This window comes from Rhinichthys klamathensis, unplaced genomic scaffold (assembly GCF_029890125.1).
Source record: "Rhinichthys klamathensis goyatoka isolate OS25496 unplaced genomic scaffold, OSU_Roscu_1.1 h1tg000180l_1, whole genome shotgun sequence".
Taxonomy (NCBI): domain Eukaryota; kingdom Metazoa; phylum Chordata; class Actinopteri; order Cypriniformes; family Leuciscidae; genus Rhinichthys; species Rhinichthys klamathensis.
Window position 1 is genome coordinate 3,971,875 of NW_026606708.1, and position 20,785 is coordinate 3,992,659.

The 20,785-nt window shown below is 38.9% G+C and overlaps 1 protein-coding gene across 1 annotated transcript in view; it reads left to right on the forward strand.

The window, feature by feature from the left end:
* The window catches only part of LOC130094700 (nephrocystin-4-like), a 187,966-nt gene that overhangs the window by 68,791 nt on the left and 98,390 nt on the right, over nucleotides 1-20,785 (forward strand). Inside the window, exons 7-8 of the mRNA XM_056261122.1 lie at nucleotides 17,181-17,374; nucleotides 20,468-20,582. Of these exons, the coding sequence (XP_056117097.1) occupies nucleotides 17,181-17,374; nucleotides 20,468-20,582 (309 nt within the window). The remainder of the gene's footprint in view (nucleotides 1-17,180; nucleotides 17,375-20,467; nucleotides 20,583-20,785) is intronic.

Genomic DNA, 20,785 nt, shown 5'->3' on the forward strand with positions numbered 1-20,785 from the left:
GCAAATTCCCCACGCTAGTAGCATTCCTAATATTACTGTTTATACTAGGGATGCACGATATTGGATTTTGGCCGATATTCGATATGCCGATATTTTCAAACTAATTTTGCCCGATGCCGATACCGATATATTTGTATTTTTTTAAGTGCAAAAAAGCTTATTAAAGCTTCTATTAAAGTTCTCAGTCAAGAGCAGTGAGTGATTTCCTCTGTGTTTTGTTGTTTTATTAAAGGAGTCATAACCTGTAATTTTCACTTTTCCACGAGAATCAATGTATGTTATGATTGCCTAACGATTATACATTGGCCGGGAAGCCGATATTCAAAAGTGAAGCGTTTGTTTACCCCAGGGTTCGTAAACCAGCCCACGTGCACGCGCACTCAAATACGAGGTTTTAATTTCTCACCCGACTTGACGTCAAGATGGGGCAGGATATACCATATATGGACACCGCAGACATATGCTGCAGGAAGCCCGCCCTGCCCCTCTCCCCCTCATATTCAGTCAAGAAAGATGCAGAAATGTAGTGCACACGTGAGTTGCTCTGTGGTTGACTGCCAGAATCAACATTCAAATGTGTTTTCTCTACCAAAAACGGACCAAACTACCAGGGACCAGTGGATGAAATTCATTTTTAATGACGCTGTTCCAACAACCCTATCAACTGGCTCAACGTTAGGTGTCTGCGCTAAACATTTTACACAGGAATCCTTTACAAATTTGGGGCAATATCAGGCGAAGTTGGCCTCGAAGCTACGTTTGGAAAACATTAAATAAAAGGTAAACTTATGTGGGAGAAAATAGCAACAAACGTTTTAGCTCGTTACTGATGTTAATGTATGTCTCAGTCAAAATGATTGTCTTTACCATTCAGAGACATGTTGATGTAGACGTACTTCCATTGACTCTATATCTTCCGTTTCCAGCTCTGGTTCAGAGTCTGCCTCAAACATATATGGTTGAATTCCGTAGGTCGCGGCCAGGTCGGGTTCATTCACAACTTGCGCCATGATGTCATTTTGGAATGATATGCTGAAGTTACCTGCGGTGTCAAGCCCCCTCCTTCTTGCCACCAATCAACGCGCCCCTCATTTGCATTATTAAAATGACCGTCCACGACAGCCAAAATATCGCATCAGATCTCGCGAGACAATAATGCATTCAGAAATAAGGGTCAGAGGAGCTCTGTGTTTATTTTTTTTCCACTTTTCTTTTTTAGAAGGGCCTGAAAGACTATAATAGAGCGTGGGTATCCAAGGTAATACTAGGTTATGACTCCTTTAACATTAAAGGGATAGTTCTCCCAAAAAATTAAATTGTCATCATTTACTCTCTCAAGTTTCTTTCTTCTGTTGAAAATAAAAGTTATTTGGAAGAATGTGGCTAACCAAACAGTTGCTGTACTCCAGTGACTTCCATAGTATATTTAAGCACAAGAAAGAAATTAATACAGGTTTGGAACAACATTAGAGTGAGTAAATAATGACAGAATTTTTATTTCTGGGTGCAGTATATCTTTAAGGACAAGCAGCAGCATATTATTACTGTCTCTTTAAGAACTGCACGCGACGCGTCTAATATACACGCATTTGAAAAGCAGATTTTCTCTGTTTGCTTTCACTTTAGACATAACCAACTTTGTTTATGATAAACCTTGTGTGTATTTGACAGTATCAGCGCAATAAGACTCGAAAGATTAGTCCAGTATGCAGGCGCTGTGACAGGCTTTTAGTTCCTGTGAGCGTCGGGTGTAACGCGCTCAGAAAAGCGGATGTTAGAACACCGCATCAGCACGTGAATGACATGTTTAACTAGCAAGACTTTGACGCACATGCAAATAATGAACTTTTGTGAATTGCAGTGTCCCGTGAGTGTAACTCTACCTCTGCGTTTACATGTGATGTGATGTGAATGTACGTCGCGTTGTACAGTATGTTGAGATGAAGGCGCCAGAATTGAACTGATAGAATGCACGATACTATGATTTTTCTTCAAAAGCAGATCGTGGAGAGATATTTTAATCGTCCACGATCAAAAACCGCGTGAGACGCACACCCCTAGCAGCTAGTTGGAAGTTTAAGTTGCTGGCGCTCATGCTTCGTTCACGGTCGTCACGTGCGCATAGGAAACACGCCACCCTATCGGCAAGGCTCATCGGCAGAAATATTCATATCGGCCGATGTCAATGATGGTCATTTTAAGCTTTTATCGGCCGATACCGATGTTGTCCCGATATCATCGTGCATCCCTAGTTTATACATGTCCAGAGAGTCCAGACCAGGGTGCAAGTTCTGCAAATCTGTTTTTTTGGTCTGGTGCAGAGGCATTCCTAATTTTCTCCCACATGGGCTGCAGCTACCAAAACTAAAACTCATTATTGAATCAAAATAAAATGTTCCTCTGTGAAATGAGCTTGTGACATGTTTTGACTCCACCCCTCAAAGAATCGGAATCGAGAATCGAAAAGAACCAAAATCGCAAGGAAGAATCGGAATCAGAATCGTTCAAATCAAAACGATGCCCAACACTAGATGGGATATGTCTCTACTAACTTTGCACATCTAGACTTTGCAATATTTGCCCATTCTTCTTTGCAGAACTGCTCAAGTTCACTTAATATTTATGGTGACCTCTTGGTGACGGCAGTCTTCAAGTCATTGCACCGATTTTCAATGGGTTTAAGTCTGGGCTCTGACTAGGCCATGCAAGGACATTCACCTTTTTCTCCTTCAACCACTCTGTGGTCAGTTTTGTTGTGTGCTTCGGAAGGTAAACCTTCTTCCCATTGACAACTTCCTGGCAGAGGGCAGCAGATTTTCCACAAGAATTTGACGGTATTTTGCCCCATCCATTTTTCCTACTATCCTGACAAGTGTTCCAGTTCCTGCTGCAGAGAAACACCCCCATAACAGGATATTACCACCTCCATGCTTTACTGTATGAATGGTGTTATTTGGATGGTGAGCTGTATTGGATTTCCGCCAGACATATTGTTTGGTCTTGAGGCCAAATAATTCAGTTTTAGTCTCATCTGACCATAACACCTTTTTCCATGAGGGCTCAGAGTCTTCAAGGTGTGTTTTGGCAAAGCTCAGTTGTGACTGCATGTGGCTTTTCCTGAGGAGTGGCTTTTTTCTTGCAGCCCTCCCATACATGCCTAGCCTGGGAAAACCCAGACAACTTCCGGCAAATTTAGATTTGCTCTGCAAGTTAGTCTGGCAAAGAGCTAATTCAAGCCCATTTCTAATCCGTCGAAATCGCGGCACCAATCAGAAACGTTGGGGCGGGCTTTACACGATGACGACAGCACAGCGACGGAACTAGGGGTGTGACGTTATAGTTGAACACCGTCATTAGAACTCTATAACCGGCAAAACCATGTTATTAAAATATTTTTTTCACAAACATTTTTTATCACAGAGAATGTTTAAATACTAATATCAGCTTACGAGGGAAACGGAGGCGGAGTTAGTGGTGCTTCGGAGGCTGCTACTGCTGGAGATGATTCGGTAGAGGTCTATGCACCCCCTCACAAGAAGAGAAATCTTGGAGATCTCCTTAATTAAACGGAGGTCTGAAATCTCTCCCCCTTTACCGATCAGAGCGCGCGCTGACACGAAGTAAAGCCTTGTTTATACTCGACGCGTCCGCACGAGCGCGAAGGTGCGCGCGGCAAAAATGACGCATTCGGTGCGCAAGACCCCATTTTGCTTGGCTGTGTGCACGGCTTTTTTTGTAACAGCGCGCGGTGCCGCGTCCGAGGATGAATGACTTCAAGCCGAATCTGCCCGAGCATGTAGGCTACTACGTCTCACCGCACCGGCACCCAGTTTGTGCGTCTAAATTGCAAAGTTTTTTTTGTTAAGGTTTTCTTTACTGTGTGTGATTTATTTAATGGAAAGCACATTCAGTTGTCTTGCTGTTCATTTTAAATAAACGTAGAGCAAGTAGCTAATCAGTGTCTGCTCGTTTATTCAAACTAAGTTGTTCTATAACAGACGAACGTCGCTCTGCATACGTCATCTCCTTCATCGCTTTGATTGGTTTTAGGTCTATCCAATTGCGCCCAGAGGCATTTGAGCTACGTCCGTTGGTGACGCCCCTTTGTAAATGATTTGTCTATGAAGCTTTGCCAGACCATAACTCAGTTACAACTGAGAATGCTCTGGTTTTAACCAGGCTAATACATGCCACATTTGTGAAGAAATTGTGTTATTGTTGTCACATGCACACTGTTTATGATAAAACTTGGATCCAAGAAAAATCCTCATTGTTAAGTCCTGTCCTTGTCCTGCTCTTCATCCTTCTCCTCATAATTTTCCTCATCCTCATCTCATCCTTGACCTTATCCTTCTGCTCATCCATATCTTTGCCCTCATCTTCGTCTTCATCCTTATCTGATTGAGAGCACTGCTTGCTAGCAGCTGCATAAAATAAGCCTTGGCCCAAAGCTTGAAGACTCAATTATCATTGCTATTTTTGCTCACTGTTTGGCAAAGCCTGGTGAATCTGGGCTGTTTGTCTAGATCTTTATTTTCAGATCTGCCTCAAAAAACCTTATACAACCTATGTTATTTCAAATCGTACATAAAAATATAAGCTCAGAAGAACCATACGAACTTAGTCACAGCAGAGGGAGCTGCATGCCATTGATCTGACAGCTTTGACAGCGAGTTTTGTCCAAGTATTGGATTCTAGGTAATGTGAAATATCCAACAGTTTTTCCCCATATTACAAATTTCAATAATTCCTTCATACAGTCTTGCAAGATTTTATCTTTTTAATTTTACTTCTGTTTCATTTCATACAGAGCGTTGATTAAACTTTGATTTAGCTTATTGACTAGATGTTTTGTAAATACTTTTTTTTTTTACATTAAGAGCTGCACACAGTTATTCAATTAGATATGAGTGACATGCAAAGACGGTCTAAAAGAACACAATAAGACTAAATTGAATCTAACTGTCTAAAATGCAGTGGTCAATAAATGGCTACACTGGTCTCAGATTTAATCATTGCTGATGTTTGATTACTGTTTTCAATGTTCAGAGAATAAAATGTGAAAAGTTACCATAGTGCTTTTCCATTTATGAATTTTCAATTTAGGACACTACTTGGTACATTGCTGCCCCAACTGAACATTTTCTGAAACTCCTTCTCCTCTCAATTATTGACCTTTTATATGAATGTAAAGAGCCCCTCCATGTTGAGGGAAGTTGGCGACAGCTGAATCTACCAGTCTAGCATTTACTGGTTTATCCATTTCTTAGCATCTGGGTAACTTTTTGGTGCTTTTGACTGGCTAGGTAAAAAAGGTTGGCTGTCGGAGGTTTGAGCTATTTTGTCACATTGGTGCAGAACATTTTTGTGCTTGGCATCTGCGTTTGTATATTTTTGTACATCTGTGCATTTGTGTCTTTTGTTGATGTACTGCTTAGCAGAGGGCAATGATTAGCATCATCAATGAGAGGTGTTTGTCAGCTGCAACAATTGAAAGCTGTGTGTGTGTGTGTGTGTGTGTGTGAGAGAGAGAGAGCGAGAGAGAGGCTGAGTGGGCGGATGTGGATAACATGCTAATGATACTGCTGTTACACTTCCTGCATGACTCATCACAGTTTGAGCCAGCACACTCTCTCAGTGTGGGCACACACACACTCACAATCTCTTTTAAAGCCTGAGATATGGTATATAACTGCATTCATTCGGCTCTTTCTGAAGGCATGCTGGGATGCTCATAAGCATCATAAGGAACATACAGTTTGTGATAAAAACCGCTTTTCAAACACTACTAAACTTTAAGATGTGCACTGAAATCACAAAACCTGATCTGAGCACTTAGCTGTGGTATAAACTAATAATTAAAGCTGTCACTAATCATTTAATAACATGGTTAAAGTGAACCATGAAATCCAAATGTACAATTCTTGATTTTTATGGAATATTGTAGTTTATTATAAATATGTTTAAAATTCATGTGCCCTCATAATCTTCCCCTCCCTCTTGCAACAATATCTCTTCACTAATGACGTGTTTTTCAGTGCAAGGGTGAAACTTTTTGTGGAAATCATTACTTGCACCTTTAAGGGTTAATGGTAATTGTCTCTTGGTTATTTTAGCATTTACACATTTTGTCACTGTTTATACCCTGAATAATTGCCTCTTTATTCCCGGCTCTTTCACAAGTCATTTGTCAATAAATCCCAATACATTTTATTGTACATTTTATGAAATCCATTAAAAGTCTATTATGCGGGAAGAGCTGCAGTGCAGATTCAAATTAATATAAGGAAGCTCGTCTTTGTTCTCTGACTTACCCTTGACTCTGAGTTCTTTCGACCGCATTGCCATTTTGCAGAAGTCAATAGCTTAGTGAGACCCTTTTATGATTTTCAAAGAACTGAGGACTTGCTGACCAAAGAATTCTTTTGTGTCAGAGTTATGTAAATTGTTCAACCTCCCCTTCAACTCCATAAGTATAGTTTGCTTCCAAAATATTGCAATTGAGTATTGATTAAAGAAACTAATGGCTGCGTCATTATGTGATGTGTTTTTGACATGTTTATAAGTTTACACATAAAATGTTATTTTATTTTAAAATAATTCTTTATTTTTTAAATGATCTAAACAAAAGAATCATTTTTATTTATTTATTTCAACCCCTTCAACTCCATGGGCCCTATTTTAACGATCTGAAACGCAAGTGTCAAAGCGTAAAGCGCAAGTAACTTTGTGGGCGGATCCCGGCGCTGTTGCTATTTTCCCGGCGGGATAAATGCCTCTTGCGCCTGGCGCAAATCTAAAAGGGGTTGGCCTGAAGTAGCTTCATTATTCATAGGTGTGGTTTGGGCGTAACGTGAAATAAACCAATCAGAGCGTCATCTCACATTCCCTTTAAGAGCAGGCGCGCTTGTTCTAAAGCGGATTCCTATTATAACGGCGGATTTGCCAGGCGCGCGCCAGGAGCGGTTCACAGCCGAGGAGAGCAACGTTCTCGTCAGGGCCGTAAAACACAGAGAAGTGACATTGGGGATGGAGAAACCCACCCAAATTAACTTCTGTTAAACAGGCGTATGATAATTTGGGTAAATGTGTAAGCTACATGCTTTTATAATAAATTATCTATCTATCTATCTATCTATCTATCTATCTATCTATCTATCTATCTATCTATCTATCTATCTATCTATCTATCTATCTATCTATCTATCTATCTATCTATCTATCTATCTATCTATCTATCTATCTATCTATCTATCTATCTATCTATCTATCTATCTATCTATCTATCTATCTATCTATCTATCTATCTATCTATCTATCTATCTATCGTAATAATGTATGATTTGCAAAAATGAAAACTGCTGCTTAGATGAGAGAATCAACGTGTATGCGCGTTGTGCACACGCTACATTGATTATGGCCAAACATGCGCCCTTAAAATAGCATAATGAACAACGCGCATCGCGCCACTGACTTTAGACTAGTTTTTTTTCTGGTCAGTGGCGCAATTGTTTTATAGAACAGCAAAATAGCATGAGGGAAAGTTTGCGCCGGAACACGCCTCCTCTTTGCGCTGAACCGCCCCGGGGAGCGCAAGTGTATTTCTTAGTTAACCGACGTGCGTCTGTGGAGGGAAAAACCCGCTTTGCGCGGGTGCAAAATAGGAATGATACATGCGTCAGTGTACAAAGTCATTTACAAAGTGTCATGATCCGAATAGAATTTCGATCGGATTGAAAGGGGTGGTTTATTCCTTTTCTAATCTGATTGAGAGAACGTGTAAACACTTGATCGGATTGAAAACCGAAACTGAAAGGACTGCGCATGTGCAATGACGCATAAATGGCGTAATGACGCGTGGAACGAGCTGTTCTTCCTGTTGAATAAAGTGTCATAAAATTAGTGTCCCGTCATCCTAAAATTCTCCTTTCACTCAGGATCAATCGGAATGAATTCAGTCCGATTGAAACAAAAGTTGTGCATGTAAACATAGCCAGTAAATGCAACAGACCGAACAAGGAGTGCAGGAGAAGGAACAACTTACCCCCAATTTCCACCAACTGCGGAACGGCTGCGGATCCGCTCAGGAACGGCGGCGGAGTCAATAGGTTTCCATTAAAGTCAATGTGTGTATTTTCACTGACTGCGGAACGGCTGCGTTCCGACTCCGTCCCAGCTCCGGCGACCGCAGCCGCCTGGAGCAGATACGCAAAGTTTCTATTTTTGCCGGATGCCGGAGAGCGCCGCAGGAAGTCGAGCACAGAAACAAAATAAAACATCCGGTAATTTTCAAAATAAAAATATACTTTTTCCTTTTCCAACAAGAACAATAGTTAACTTTATTTACACAGCCTACTACTTTCCCAATTCATTCAAAAAGGAACCCAAAATAAACATTTAGCTTTTTATAAGTTGATTATATAATTAAAAATATTCACAATAATCTCCACAAAAAAAGGAGATCGCTGGTCAGCACAGAGTTGTTTCCCCTGTACTCATCTGGGTGGAAACAAATTGTTGCTGGTTTTGTGGTTCTGTTTATAGAAACTACATCCTGTTATATCGCGCGATCAAACGTAAATTCGCGAGATATCGTGTGTCCTCGTGACTTCAGCTGTCAGTCATGGCCGCAGCCGTTCTGCAACAAATCCGGATCTGGTATGTATTGAAGGACGGCGGAGCACGGATCCGACACGCAGCGGAGCCGATCCGCAGCCGTTCTGCAGTTGGTGGAAATCCGGGGTTAAATAGTGAACATAAACAAGGATGATGAATTACACACAGTTATACTACAGGCCCGTTGAATGCTTGAATCTGATTGGTTGAGGAACGTTCTAAGGTGTGCAATTATTTTCAGGGAAACGCACGGCTAAAGTAGTTCCAGGCAGGTCTTGACCACATTACCGTTCCATATCACTTCGCGTAGTCAACTGTCATAACGGAAAGTATAATACAATTCATAACAAGAAAAAACATGCAGCCCATGCGCTTGATCTGCCATTTTCGATGTCTAACTTCACAATCAATGGAAACATGCAGTTTAATTTTAATAAATAAAGTATATAGTCCTATCTATAATCAATCAAATTAAACTGAATATAGGCCAAATACATTGATAGTCCTGCTGCATGGGTTTTCGTAATTAATGCAGATAATAGGGTATAACAAATAAATAATTATTGATAGGCCTATACTTGTTAATAGGACTTTGTGTTTCATTTATTAGGCTAGTCTACTGTCAATATTAGAAGAAAAAAAAACATGAACGAACTAATTAAAACGAATTGAGTTAATTAATAAATAATAATATTGACGCACATGCTTCTCTCTCTCTCTCTCTCTCTCTCTCTCTCTCTCTCTCTCTCTCTCTCTCTCTCTCTCTCTCTCTCTCTCTCTCTCTCTCTCTCTCTCTCTCTCTCTCTCTCTCTCTCTCTCTCTCTCTCTCTCTCTCTCTCTCTCTCTCTCTACCTCTCTCTCTAATAACTGCATTAATAACTGCATAAAGCCGAGGACACACTTATTGTAAGGGCGGTTATGAATGTAATTTGATACTTTGTTATGATTGATCATGCCCAAACGCGTGTTCAGCACGTTCAGTCTGTGTTCACACAGTCAGTGTGTAAAATCTGCTGCAGCCGATGGAAACAGTCAGAGAGTGTTTCAGCCAGTCGTTAAGTGTGTCCAGCATTTAGTCTGCTATCAGTGGCTCAATCCTCCGTTACTAACTCTAAAATGACGTTTTGGAATTAGCAACGGAGGCATGAGATTAGATGCGCAAGAAATTAGTCCTACAGACAAGAGCGTTTTAATGACAAAAACTTTACAAACGTCTTGAAATACATCATTTGAACAATGTTTCGAGGTGTGGTAACTGTAGTATAAGCGGAATAATTGACTTCAGGCCGTTAAATTATTAAAAAAATAATGCACTCCGCTTCGCGTCGTGACCGCATTACCACCTCGGGTGTGCATTATTTTTCTAATAATTCAACGGCCTGTCGTCAATTATTCCTTACCTGACACATATTTACTAATAATGACGGTGACCAAGGAGACAAATGAGTGGCGGGAATCTGAATTTTTTTTTAAAAGTCCATGAACAAAACTAAACATAATGGTGACACAGGGATACTGTTCTGTTCTTGATGACAAAGGACAAAGATCTTCTCATTGCGTCTAATGTAGGGGGTCCTAACAATTAAAATTTTGTCCAGGGCCCTGTGAATTTAAAGGGGTCATATAATGGTACATGCACTTTTACAAGTTGATTGTACTGAAATGTGTGTTGGCAGTGCCTGTACACAAACATCATATAATGATAAAAATCCATCCAGTGGTTTTGTTTTAATCTCCTTATATGTTTTCCCCTGCCTCAAATCGAGCCGTTCGACCATGTGACGTCAATAAAACGGACGCCCCTCCCACGATTGTTGATTGACGGGAGCGTTTCAACACAGACCCGCCCTCGCACATGAGGTAGCTGTCAATCATAGTCTGCGCGGCGCGGACCGGCGCGGTCATTGTTGATGTGCCGGAGCACTGTCTATGAGCAGAATGGCGTCTAAGCGATTGTGGTGTTCTGTTCTTGGGTGTAATAACGAACACAGTCATTTTAATGTTCCTGAATCCGAACCGCTGAAGACGCAGTGGCTGAGTTTTGTTTTCGAAGGGAATATTCCCCACGAGCAACGTCAATGCTCTCATGTTTGCGCGAATCATTTCACACACCAGACTGCTTTATAAACGAGGGTCAGTATAAAGCTGGATTTGCTAAGAAGCTTTGCTAAAAAGGATCGGTACCAGATATTCGTGTTCCTTCTGAACCTCCAGAAGAACGGAAGTGTGTGAAACGTTTTATTAAACTTTATATTAATATATTAATCTTTGCAAATCGCTAGCTGCACGCTTCACAATGAATGCGTCTAAGGTTTACACTCAGTCAGGGTACATTACGGCATGCTTTCTATGTATGACGTTCTCAATATAATTCATAATTCCACGTTTATACTGAACAACGCGTTATGGTTATTGTGTTATTGTGTTACAAACGGTGTATGCACAGAACAGAGGGGCGGAGTGAGCGCAGCTCATGATCATTTAAAGGCATATGCACTGAAACGGCGTGCTGAAAACAGAGCTGTTTTTGACCAGGTAAAATAAGTGTTTTCTTACAATACTAATGAGAATTTTTAATTAAATTATATTACAAACTTTTAATTTAGACCCTAAAGAATCATATTAGCTTGTACAAAAATGGCATTATATGACCCCTTTAAGCGACAACCCTGTAAATACGTAAAAAAATAATAATAATTTGGTGTATAATTGCATTCTTTAAAAAACAAGTTTTTGTTTGGTGTATAATTTTGCATTAATAAAGTTAGTCACTCCTCAATGGACGAAACTATGAAACCTCTTCCCTCGATCATCAGCCCACTGGTATTAAATAAATGCTGATGACACTGCACAGTCACGCCCCCTCCTCCCCAAAATAACAGACACTCTCTATTCATTTAATCTTCTCACTACAGAGAAATAACCTTCAGAAACCAATTTTATTTTTCAGGGAAAAAAAAACGTCTTCAATTCTTGAGTCTGAATGGGACGATGACCCTCACCCCTGTAGAGCTGGTCTTTTCTTGCTGCTATTATTCCTATATTTGGTTTAAATGACCTTCCCAATCACTCGCCTGAACCAGACTATTCAACACACAAGGTTCTTTAAAATCAAATTGCTGGCCCACATTTAATCTTCTATACTTCTTGTTAATGGAGTTGTTTGTGCTTTTGTTCATATTGGTGACAGTTAATTGTGAGTATTGTCAAATTGAATGTGATACTTGCGAAAGTCCTACGTTTTTTATTTGAATGGCCTTTGTAACAACCTTCATTTAAAAAAAAAAAACCTGACTATCAAGACTGAGGTGAAATAAGAAAAGTCGGTTGTCATTTTACGGCATGACATTGTGATCCAACCCACACATGAGTTAAATAAGTTATTTTTCTTTTAGAAAGCATTGAAGTCTTTCATGAAGATTCAAATGCAACTGTTTCTATTTTTAAGTCTTCTGTTCTGATTTCACCATCAAAAACATCAAAGACATTCTGGTTTGAGGCTGAATTTGCTGCTTGTGATGCCAATGGGAGCACGTATATTCCCTGCAAACTAAAATACCCTCCAAAAAAACAAGAAATGAATACAGAACTTTGAGTGAGGGGACTTAACCAGGTCTCTTTTTTTTTGCGTGCGAACTTGATCTTCCAAAGAGAAATGCCTCAGTGTGAGACTACCACATAAACAGATGCAAAATAAAAACAGCCATTATGTTTTTTTTTCTTCTACTTTGGCACTAAGTCTTAGTATAAACTTTTGCTCGTTCCATACAAACCTCTCATCTTTTGTGCTTTTTGTTAAATTCACAGTAATATTCCTCTGTCCTTGTTGCTGGCCTTGTTTGTTAAAGAGCCTGTTGTCACGGACGTTGGGCTAGATGATGCGTGATTTCACAGATGAGAAACAGAGGCCAATGAAAGAGGATAAACTTTGTCATTATTGTGAGATACACTGCGCTGCATTCATCACTCAGAAAAGATTCTCCTCCCTCCCTCGCTTTCCTTCTCCTTCAGTCTCTCTCTCACTCAGCCACACACTTTTGCTCTGTGAAGCTGGAAATGGGGTATGATTTAACTTCAGGCCATTTCATTGTTCCCTTTAAGCTTCTTAGCTCTAAAATATTCATATTTTGGGCACAGGAAGCAAAATCTGTGACAGCACAGAGAGCAGACAAAAAGGAGAGGGAGAGGAAAAAAAGGACAAGAGTATGAAACAGAAATAAGATATTTCTGTAGCCGATGTGTTAAGATAAGCTACAGACAGGCTCGTTTTCCATGCTTATCTTATTCGCTTTATCCTTTGCCTTTCTGTCTATTTCCTGACTTTCTGTCCATCCACCATGTCTTTTTAGAAGTAATAGTTAAAAATGAAAATACTGTCGTTATTTTCTCACCCTCATGTCTTTCCAAACTTGTGTGGCACACTTTTTTTTTCTTCTGTCAAACTTTCTATATAATGGGAGTGAATGAGGATTGGACTTTTCAAGCTTCATTATGACAGAAAAGTATCATCAAAGTGATCGAAAGTGTCACAGGTACTAAATTTTGAGCGTTTTGCCCTTACTCACCCTAACTAATTTTTTTTTTTAAATTTGGTTACCAGACTTCCAAAAAATACAATTGAAGTCAATGGGTGCTGTCTACTGTCTGGTTACCAACATTCTTTAAAATATATTTTGTGTTAAACAGAAGAAAGAAACTCATAGAGGTTTGGAACAACTTGAGGGTGAGTAAATTACAACAAAATGTACCTGTCAAAAAACTATCTCTTTAAGTACTTGGGATGCACCGATACCACTTTTTCACCACTTTTTAAGCTATCTCTTAAAATATGTAATGCAGTACACTCTATGCCTGTTTGTGTTGTTTAAAGAAGAGTGTGTTGTTAGGTTCAGCGTCAAAGCATATTGGACTAATTATATATCATTATATTGTTATCAACTTGTTGCAGTGAGCAGTGTGTATGCTGCTTCTGACACATTTGTATCATTCCCTAGGGAGTAAATTGGCAGTGATATACATGCACACTCGTACACAAAGCTCATTTGATAGGATTTAAGCCATGGTGACATGTACTTGTCTCATCACTGTGTGGTTAGTGGCTCAGTTTCTTGCTTGTTGTTGCTGCTAATTTGGTTTTTAATGGAAAGGAGTGACACAGATAACAAAGTGATGAAAAACACCCTAATCAGAAGTCATGGATAAAGAGAGAAGTAAACTTACTGAAGGGACGTGGTGCTGCTTTGAGGCCTGGAGAATGTGAAGTCTGTACTTTAGTTTTTTTCTTTTATTTCATTAAATAACCATTTTGTTTATTATTTATTAGTTAACATTTTTTGAATATTTAATGTTTACATTAAATAAAATATACACTACTGTTTAAATGTTTGGGGTCAGTAATATTTTATTTTTAGTTTCTTTAAATTAATACTTTTAAGCAAGGATTGATTAAAGACTTTTACGCTGTTACAAAAAATTATATTTGTCTTTTAAACTTTAGATTCATCAAAGAATAAGGAAAAAAAGGTATCACAGTTCTATAAAGATGTTAAGCAACACAACTGTTTTGAGTATTAAGGCAATAAATTCCATGACCTGAAGTTTTAATCCCTGTGTTCCTCAAAGTGGGACTGTTAATTCCCACATTAATGTGTGCTGTGTGTCCTGCAGTGCCTGTAAGCCATCCCACCGACCTTCCACTGTCACGCAAGCGAACGTTGCGCTGGTCTGCTTCACCTTAGGGCTTTGTGTTACATGTATTTGCTAAAAACAGGCACATCGCTACGTGATTTAATTACTTAATTATCTCTCGACTGAGAACACTTTTGTTCGTGAAAACTGGCATAGCCTCTTCCATTGCTGTGAAATAAATGAAATAAATAATTGCTGAATATAGTGTCCCTGGAGTACTCTATTTCTCTCGGCTTGTTGCACCAAAGCGATTCACAGTGTTCTTCCAGATAATTGGACCTCAGATTTGTCATATCTAACACTGGTGATTTGAGACTGTTGACCAAAATTAAGCCTTAGAAGGCATCAAAAATGGCTGTACCTCACAGGGCCACAACCAGCAACAAGTCAGAAAATTCAGTGATCAATATAGGCTTTTCCATAACAAGTGTTTGGTCTGGTACGAATTGTGTGTATTGGTGCCTTACCGTCTCTTGAATATTTGTGTTACTTCCCCGGTAGCTCACAAAACTACTGAATGTCCTCCTCCTCTGGGTTCTTGCTAGTGATATAAATGTGAATAAGTACATTATTGTTCAAAAGTTTGGGGTCGGTAAGATTTTTTTCAAATGTTTTTGAAAGTCTTTTATGCACATCAAGGTTGCATGTATTTGATCAAAAACACAGTAAAAACAGTAATATTGTGAAATAAAATTACAAATCAGAAGAGCAGCATGAACATTCCACTAAACGTCTCCTTCTACGGAACAAAGAAAGTCATACATGTTTGGAAATGTAAATGATAACAGAATGTTCATTTTTGGTTTAACTATCCCTTTTGTTTTGGGTTTAGCTTTGTGTTTAAACAGATGATGACATTTTACCGAAATATATTTAGTCTCAATTTATTTATCGTACTAAAACATCAAATGAAATGTATCTCTCAAGTCATCATTCACATCTATATCACTGGCAAGAACCCATCAGACTCATGGAAATGCGCAGATCTAACCTATTAAGCCGTGAACGAGGCACAGAATTGCATTACGTCCACTTAAAGGAAGGATTTTAGAGGTACTCTGATGGTCGCCGCAGTAGCTGGGTGATTCATGGCGTAAAGTGGGATACGTGCGGACTGCTTCTTGTAGGCCTGCATATAAAACACTGCACACAATTGATATGCTAATTGGAGGAGCGGTGAGTGGGAGGCCTGAGCAGATAGATGCGACTCTCACCCTGAGGAGAAGTGAGAGAGAAAAGCTGTTAGTCCCATACCTTCTTTTACAGATCCTCTGTAATGCTGCAATTAATAACATCTGACTGCTGCTGCCACACCGTCTCAGAGCCGATATACCCGGTGTCTGCCAAGAGTCTCCACACAATGGCAGCAGCCTGTCATTTAATTGATGCCTGGACACTGACTTACAAAGACAGCTGCTGGTCTTGGAGTTGCATCCCCAATATTTACATACTGGTGACAGGTTTCAAAGACTGGGGTGCACGTATCTGTGATGGTTTATCATGTAACATTAAGGGACATTGACAACTTGTGTTACAACTATCAGACCATTTCTGGATTTTGCTAGGACAGTTTTGAAGCCGTAACTCCAGTGCTGGGGGAAAACTAACTGAAACTACTAACTTATTTACACTTTTCAGTAGTGTGCTAGTTGTTCAGCTGTTTTCAAAACAGTGTAGTTTTTTTTGCAAGCTACTTTTTCCAACAAGTAGCAATGTACATCAAAAGTCAAGGTTTCAAAAGGGGGTTTCTCAGCTATGCATAAAAGAACCATTTTGGGTTTCGCAAAGAACCTTTCAGTGAACTGTTCTTAAAGAACCATTTATTTAAGAGGGAAGAGCATTTTAGTAATCTTGAGCAGGGGTCTCCAACCCTTTTATAGCAATAGTTTTGTTTTAAAAATGTTCTCGTGGACCAACAGAATATTTGAAATCGTCAGATTACATCTCCATATAAACTGCATATAATAACAAACTAAAATGCATCATTACAACTCCCCATAACACTCAATCAGTTGGAGCCCTTGTCTTGTTTCCCTGCAATAATACGATCCCAACGAGGAGGGATGGGTGACCGTGTGACTCGAACTGTGTTGCAAATGTCCAGTCTGCTCCGTAACTTTGTTTTAATGGCAGTCAGTGCAGAAAACATTTAACAGCCTTCGCAGCTATCTCTGGTTATTCCAGCTTTGTGTTTAATCCAGAAGCCTGCAAGGGAGGATGTCTGAAACATACTTTTCAGCCCACTGTCATTTGCGATCTCAATGAGTTAATGCTCTTCATGCACTGACATCGATGCTTCACACTCATGTTAATATTAGCTAAACTTGTAATTGTGGAACCAATGTTTTCTGAAATCATCCCCTATGTAAATGTGGATAGTGGCTCTTAAAGGGGAAAACGAACTGTTTTCAAATAATATCAAATAATTTTTCCGTGCTCACTAAAAGTGAAATGCTACACAAAAGGACAAAAAGCGAATCAGAACATATATTTACAAAAGATATTATGAAAGATTTTTTTTTTCTTTGTTTTGAGTCAGTACGTTTTATTTTTTGCATACTTTCTCTCTGCAAGTTCTACACTCTCTGCTTACAAGAGAAATGCCATTCAGATTCAGTCCCGAGGATAGAACGGATCAATAGAGCATACATGCCCCTCTCACTTTCAAACGCAATCCGCACGTTCCATTCCCATTCCTCCTCTGAGGATTAAATGTTAACAGACCTTGCCAGACAAACTCCCCTCTATGGCAAAACATACATGGAATTCCTCTCACGTGTCTGTATACACAAACACATGTTCCTGTAATTATGCATAAATGTCTCCTGATCAGAACGGCTTTTGAGTTCCCATCACGTGTGTGTTTTCCTGATCAGAACAGGGGTGCGGAGGGACGCTCGGTTGTGGTGCAGGAGCGCAGGCTGCTGGTGGGGGTCCATAACGGCTGGGGTTGGGTGGAGAAGCCTCATGTGTTGGTGTTGGAATGTGAGGCCACAGGGAGCGGAGCAGCCAGGGCTCGCGGAGCCAGCGCAGGCGGAGGCTTCAGGCAGACCTCCACGGACAAACTCAGGTGGGTAGATTCCATCTGGTCCACTAATTTCCCATAATTCTAAGAAATGTTGCCATACTTCCATGGACCTCACTTCCAGTTGCATCCACTTTTATTGAAATTCTTTTTTACCAGCTATCCTGGATCTTTAATGATCTGTTTTTCAACTACAACGCTCATAATTCTCATACTACTGTCTATAAAGAGATCAATGATTGATCGGTGTCCTCCCGGCTTGTGCTGGATGCTCTCAGAAATTCAGAAATTATTTTTGCTCACCCTTCATGTTGTTTCTGTATTGATTTCTTTTTTAAAAGGAACACAAAAAGAGAACTTTTGAAGGAAATTCACACTGCTTTCACACAATGAAATCAAGCAGTGCCCAGGTGCTGTCAGGCTTCGAAACTTACATAAATTACATACAAGTTTTCTAAAGTCATACAATAGCTTTGTTTGAGGTGAAACTGAATATTTTTATTTAAATAATTTAATACTATTTAATTTAAATACATTTAGTTTATATAACAAATAAATCATAATATTTTTATTTAATTAAATATTAAAAATGTCCAACTGCTCTATAATTCTCAAATCTCATTTGCGCATGCACATTTTCACACTTAGCCCATCAACACGCATCATCACCAAGGCTGCATTTAGTAGATCACACAATCAAAATAATAATAATAAAATAACGATGAATAAATAAGTGTAAATAATATTATTACATTTGTTTTACAGCTTTTACTCCAGTTCTCAGTGTGTCAGAAATCTGTCAGAAATCATTTCTAATATGCTGATTTAGTGCTCAAGTAACATTTATTATTATCAATGTTGAAAACAGATGCTCAATATTTGTGTGCAAACATGATACATTTTCCCAGGATTTATTTGCTGAATAGGATTTTTTTGAAATAGAAATGTTTTGTAACATTATACATGTCTTTACAGTCATTTTAAAACCATTTAATACATCCTTGCTGAACCAAAGTATTAATTTCTTTATTTTTCTCAAAAAGTTAAGTTTATTCTACACATAAAGCTATTTTATTCATACCACTTCATTAAAACACAGCATCTTGGAGGTTCTTCAAAATATCTTTTGTATTACACCCAAGAAGACAATCGTTTCTGTTCTGGAACAACATAAGGGTGCTTAAATGAGCTCAGTATTTTTATTTTTGAATGAATTATTCCTTAAATATTAACACCCTATTGTCAGAAAACTCCAGTGTCTGTCTATGGCCTCCTCAGTCTAATTCTCCATCGGTCCTGTTTCAATAAATTTCATTCTCAATCCCTCATCGGTTCTCCTCCCTAGTGCTTACCAAGCAGAGATCCCTGTGTCCTCGCCTCATCTCATGGTTTTCATCCCAGTTCCATCTCTTATTCAACACAGTCCTTATCAAATATGGATTTTTAGGGTGATTTACACACTTTCTCTCTGGATGTTAAATATTTTAAAAGCATCTTTTGCAGAAAGTATTAAAAACAGTTCTACTTTCTAAATGAAGGTTTCTCGTATTTGCAATCTTCGTTTAATTAAAATGCTGATAAGCCGTTGCAGTACAACGCAAATGAGAAATGAGGGTTTGATTGTTGATGTCTGTTTTACTCTATCTGCTGCTCATGCTGCAAAAAAATCCCCAGCCCCCACCACCACAGAGTCACTGCCATGAGAGATCTCGCAGATCAAGTCACGAGCACCATTCGTGTGCGGTGAGAGAAAGAGGTCTATAATTAACCAATGAGGTAATTAGGTGTCTGAGAGAGTGGAGCATCACATTCTGCCCTTTATAAGAGAGAGAAATTGGGTGTAATTATGGAGACGTTAGCACTAAAAACTTTTACTGCACGTTCTCAACAACACGGATGACGGCAGCGAATGTGTCTATGAGAGTGTGTGAAAACCCCGTCAAGAATGATGCAAACGATCTGGCGCCAACCTTCTAGTTTGTAGATGAGTTTAAACATGAGATTTGGGAATTTCAACACCCTGTAGTAACGCTGCCTGAAACAAACTTTTTTTGAGTCCTGTTTCAATTTCGTCACTTTTTTTTTGTCTTCCTGTATGGAAAAAGTGATTAAAAGTGTTAACGTCATTCTGACGTTTTCTACTTCAACTTCAACTTTTATTTATTTATATAGCACATTTAATAACAATGTTGTTGCCCAAAGTGCTTCACAGTTATAACTAAAACAATGAAACATACATGTATAAAAACATTTACCGAGCCTGGCAAATGAAGGCATCACTACACACTCTTAGAAATAGTTTTACTTTTTTTTTTTTGTACTGTGCTCTGTGGGTTCATCTAAGATGCTGTGTACTTTTTCTCTGTAGCCTGTAACTGCTTATGTAATAAGCTGCAATCATTTTTAAAGGCTTTTTTGAGATTCAGAATCAGACTATAAAGAATTTGGACAACTTGCCATGTTAGAACATTAATAGTTTTATTCTAATGTTGCACAAGCATTAAATTTAGGACATAGAACAACACATTTTTTTTTGCTCAAAACTTTGTGTTGAGTGGCTGCTAAATCGCTGTTCTTTCTCTTTTACCTCTGTATGAGCTTCTAAACCCCATTAGTCAAACTAATATGGCATAGCTGTTTTCTTCCTAGAATTAGAATTTCTATAATTACATACACTATGTTGCATACAATATGTTTTGGAAAGAATTCTCTTATGTAGTAATATTGAAATATTATCACAATTTAAAATAGCTGTTTTCTATTATAATATAATATTTCAGCTGCCATTTGTGGAAACTGTAATACGTTCAAAAGAACAGTATTATTTTAAATAGAAATCTTTTTTAATATTATACATGTTTTTGCTGTCACTTTTTATAAATTAATTGTGCTCTTGCTAAAGAAAAGTTTTCATTTCTTTATAGCCTTATAAAGAAATAGTCTGCTAAAATCTTTAATAGTCTTTAGATTCAGCAATGCGATGCTCATAAAACAGTGATCTGAGACACCTGTGTTAATGAATATCACTTGACTAGTTGGGTTTCTGGGTCAGTGTGGGTGTGTAGGTTCATTACACAAGATTCCATGCCGAGCTTTGATATTTCCATGATCTCAAACTCTGCTTTCTCCCTCCTGCAGTGATGGACTATGTCTTCGTGGCAGTGTGGAGCTGAAGATGATGAGGGACACGGTTTTCAGCATCGTCTTCCAGCTCCAGTATGTTTTCTCTTGTCCACTGGTTGGAGATGGGCAGGTGAGTCATATGCTAACGATGTGCCTCTCAAAATTTCATTTCCACTTCAGTCAGGTGAACATGATACGAGTATAAATCGCTTGTTTAATGGCACTTTCACTATCTTTTTTTTTCTTTCAAACTATACATTTAAGGAGTTTTGCTTATGAAACTAAAAATTCTAAAAATAATTTGGGAGGACCAGACTGTTTACTTGTGTTTAC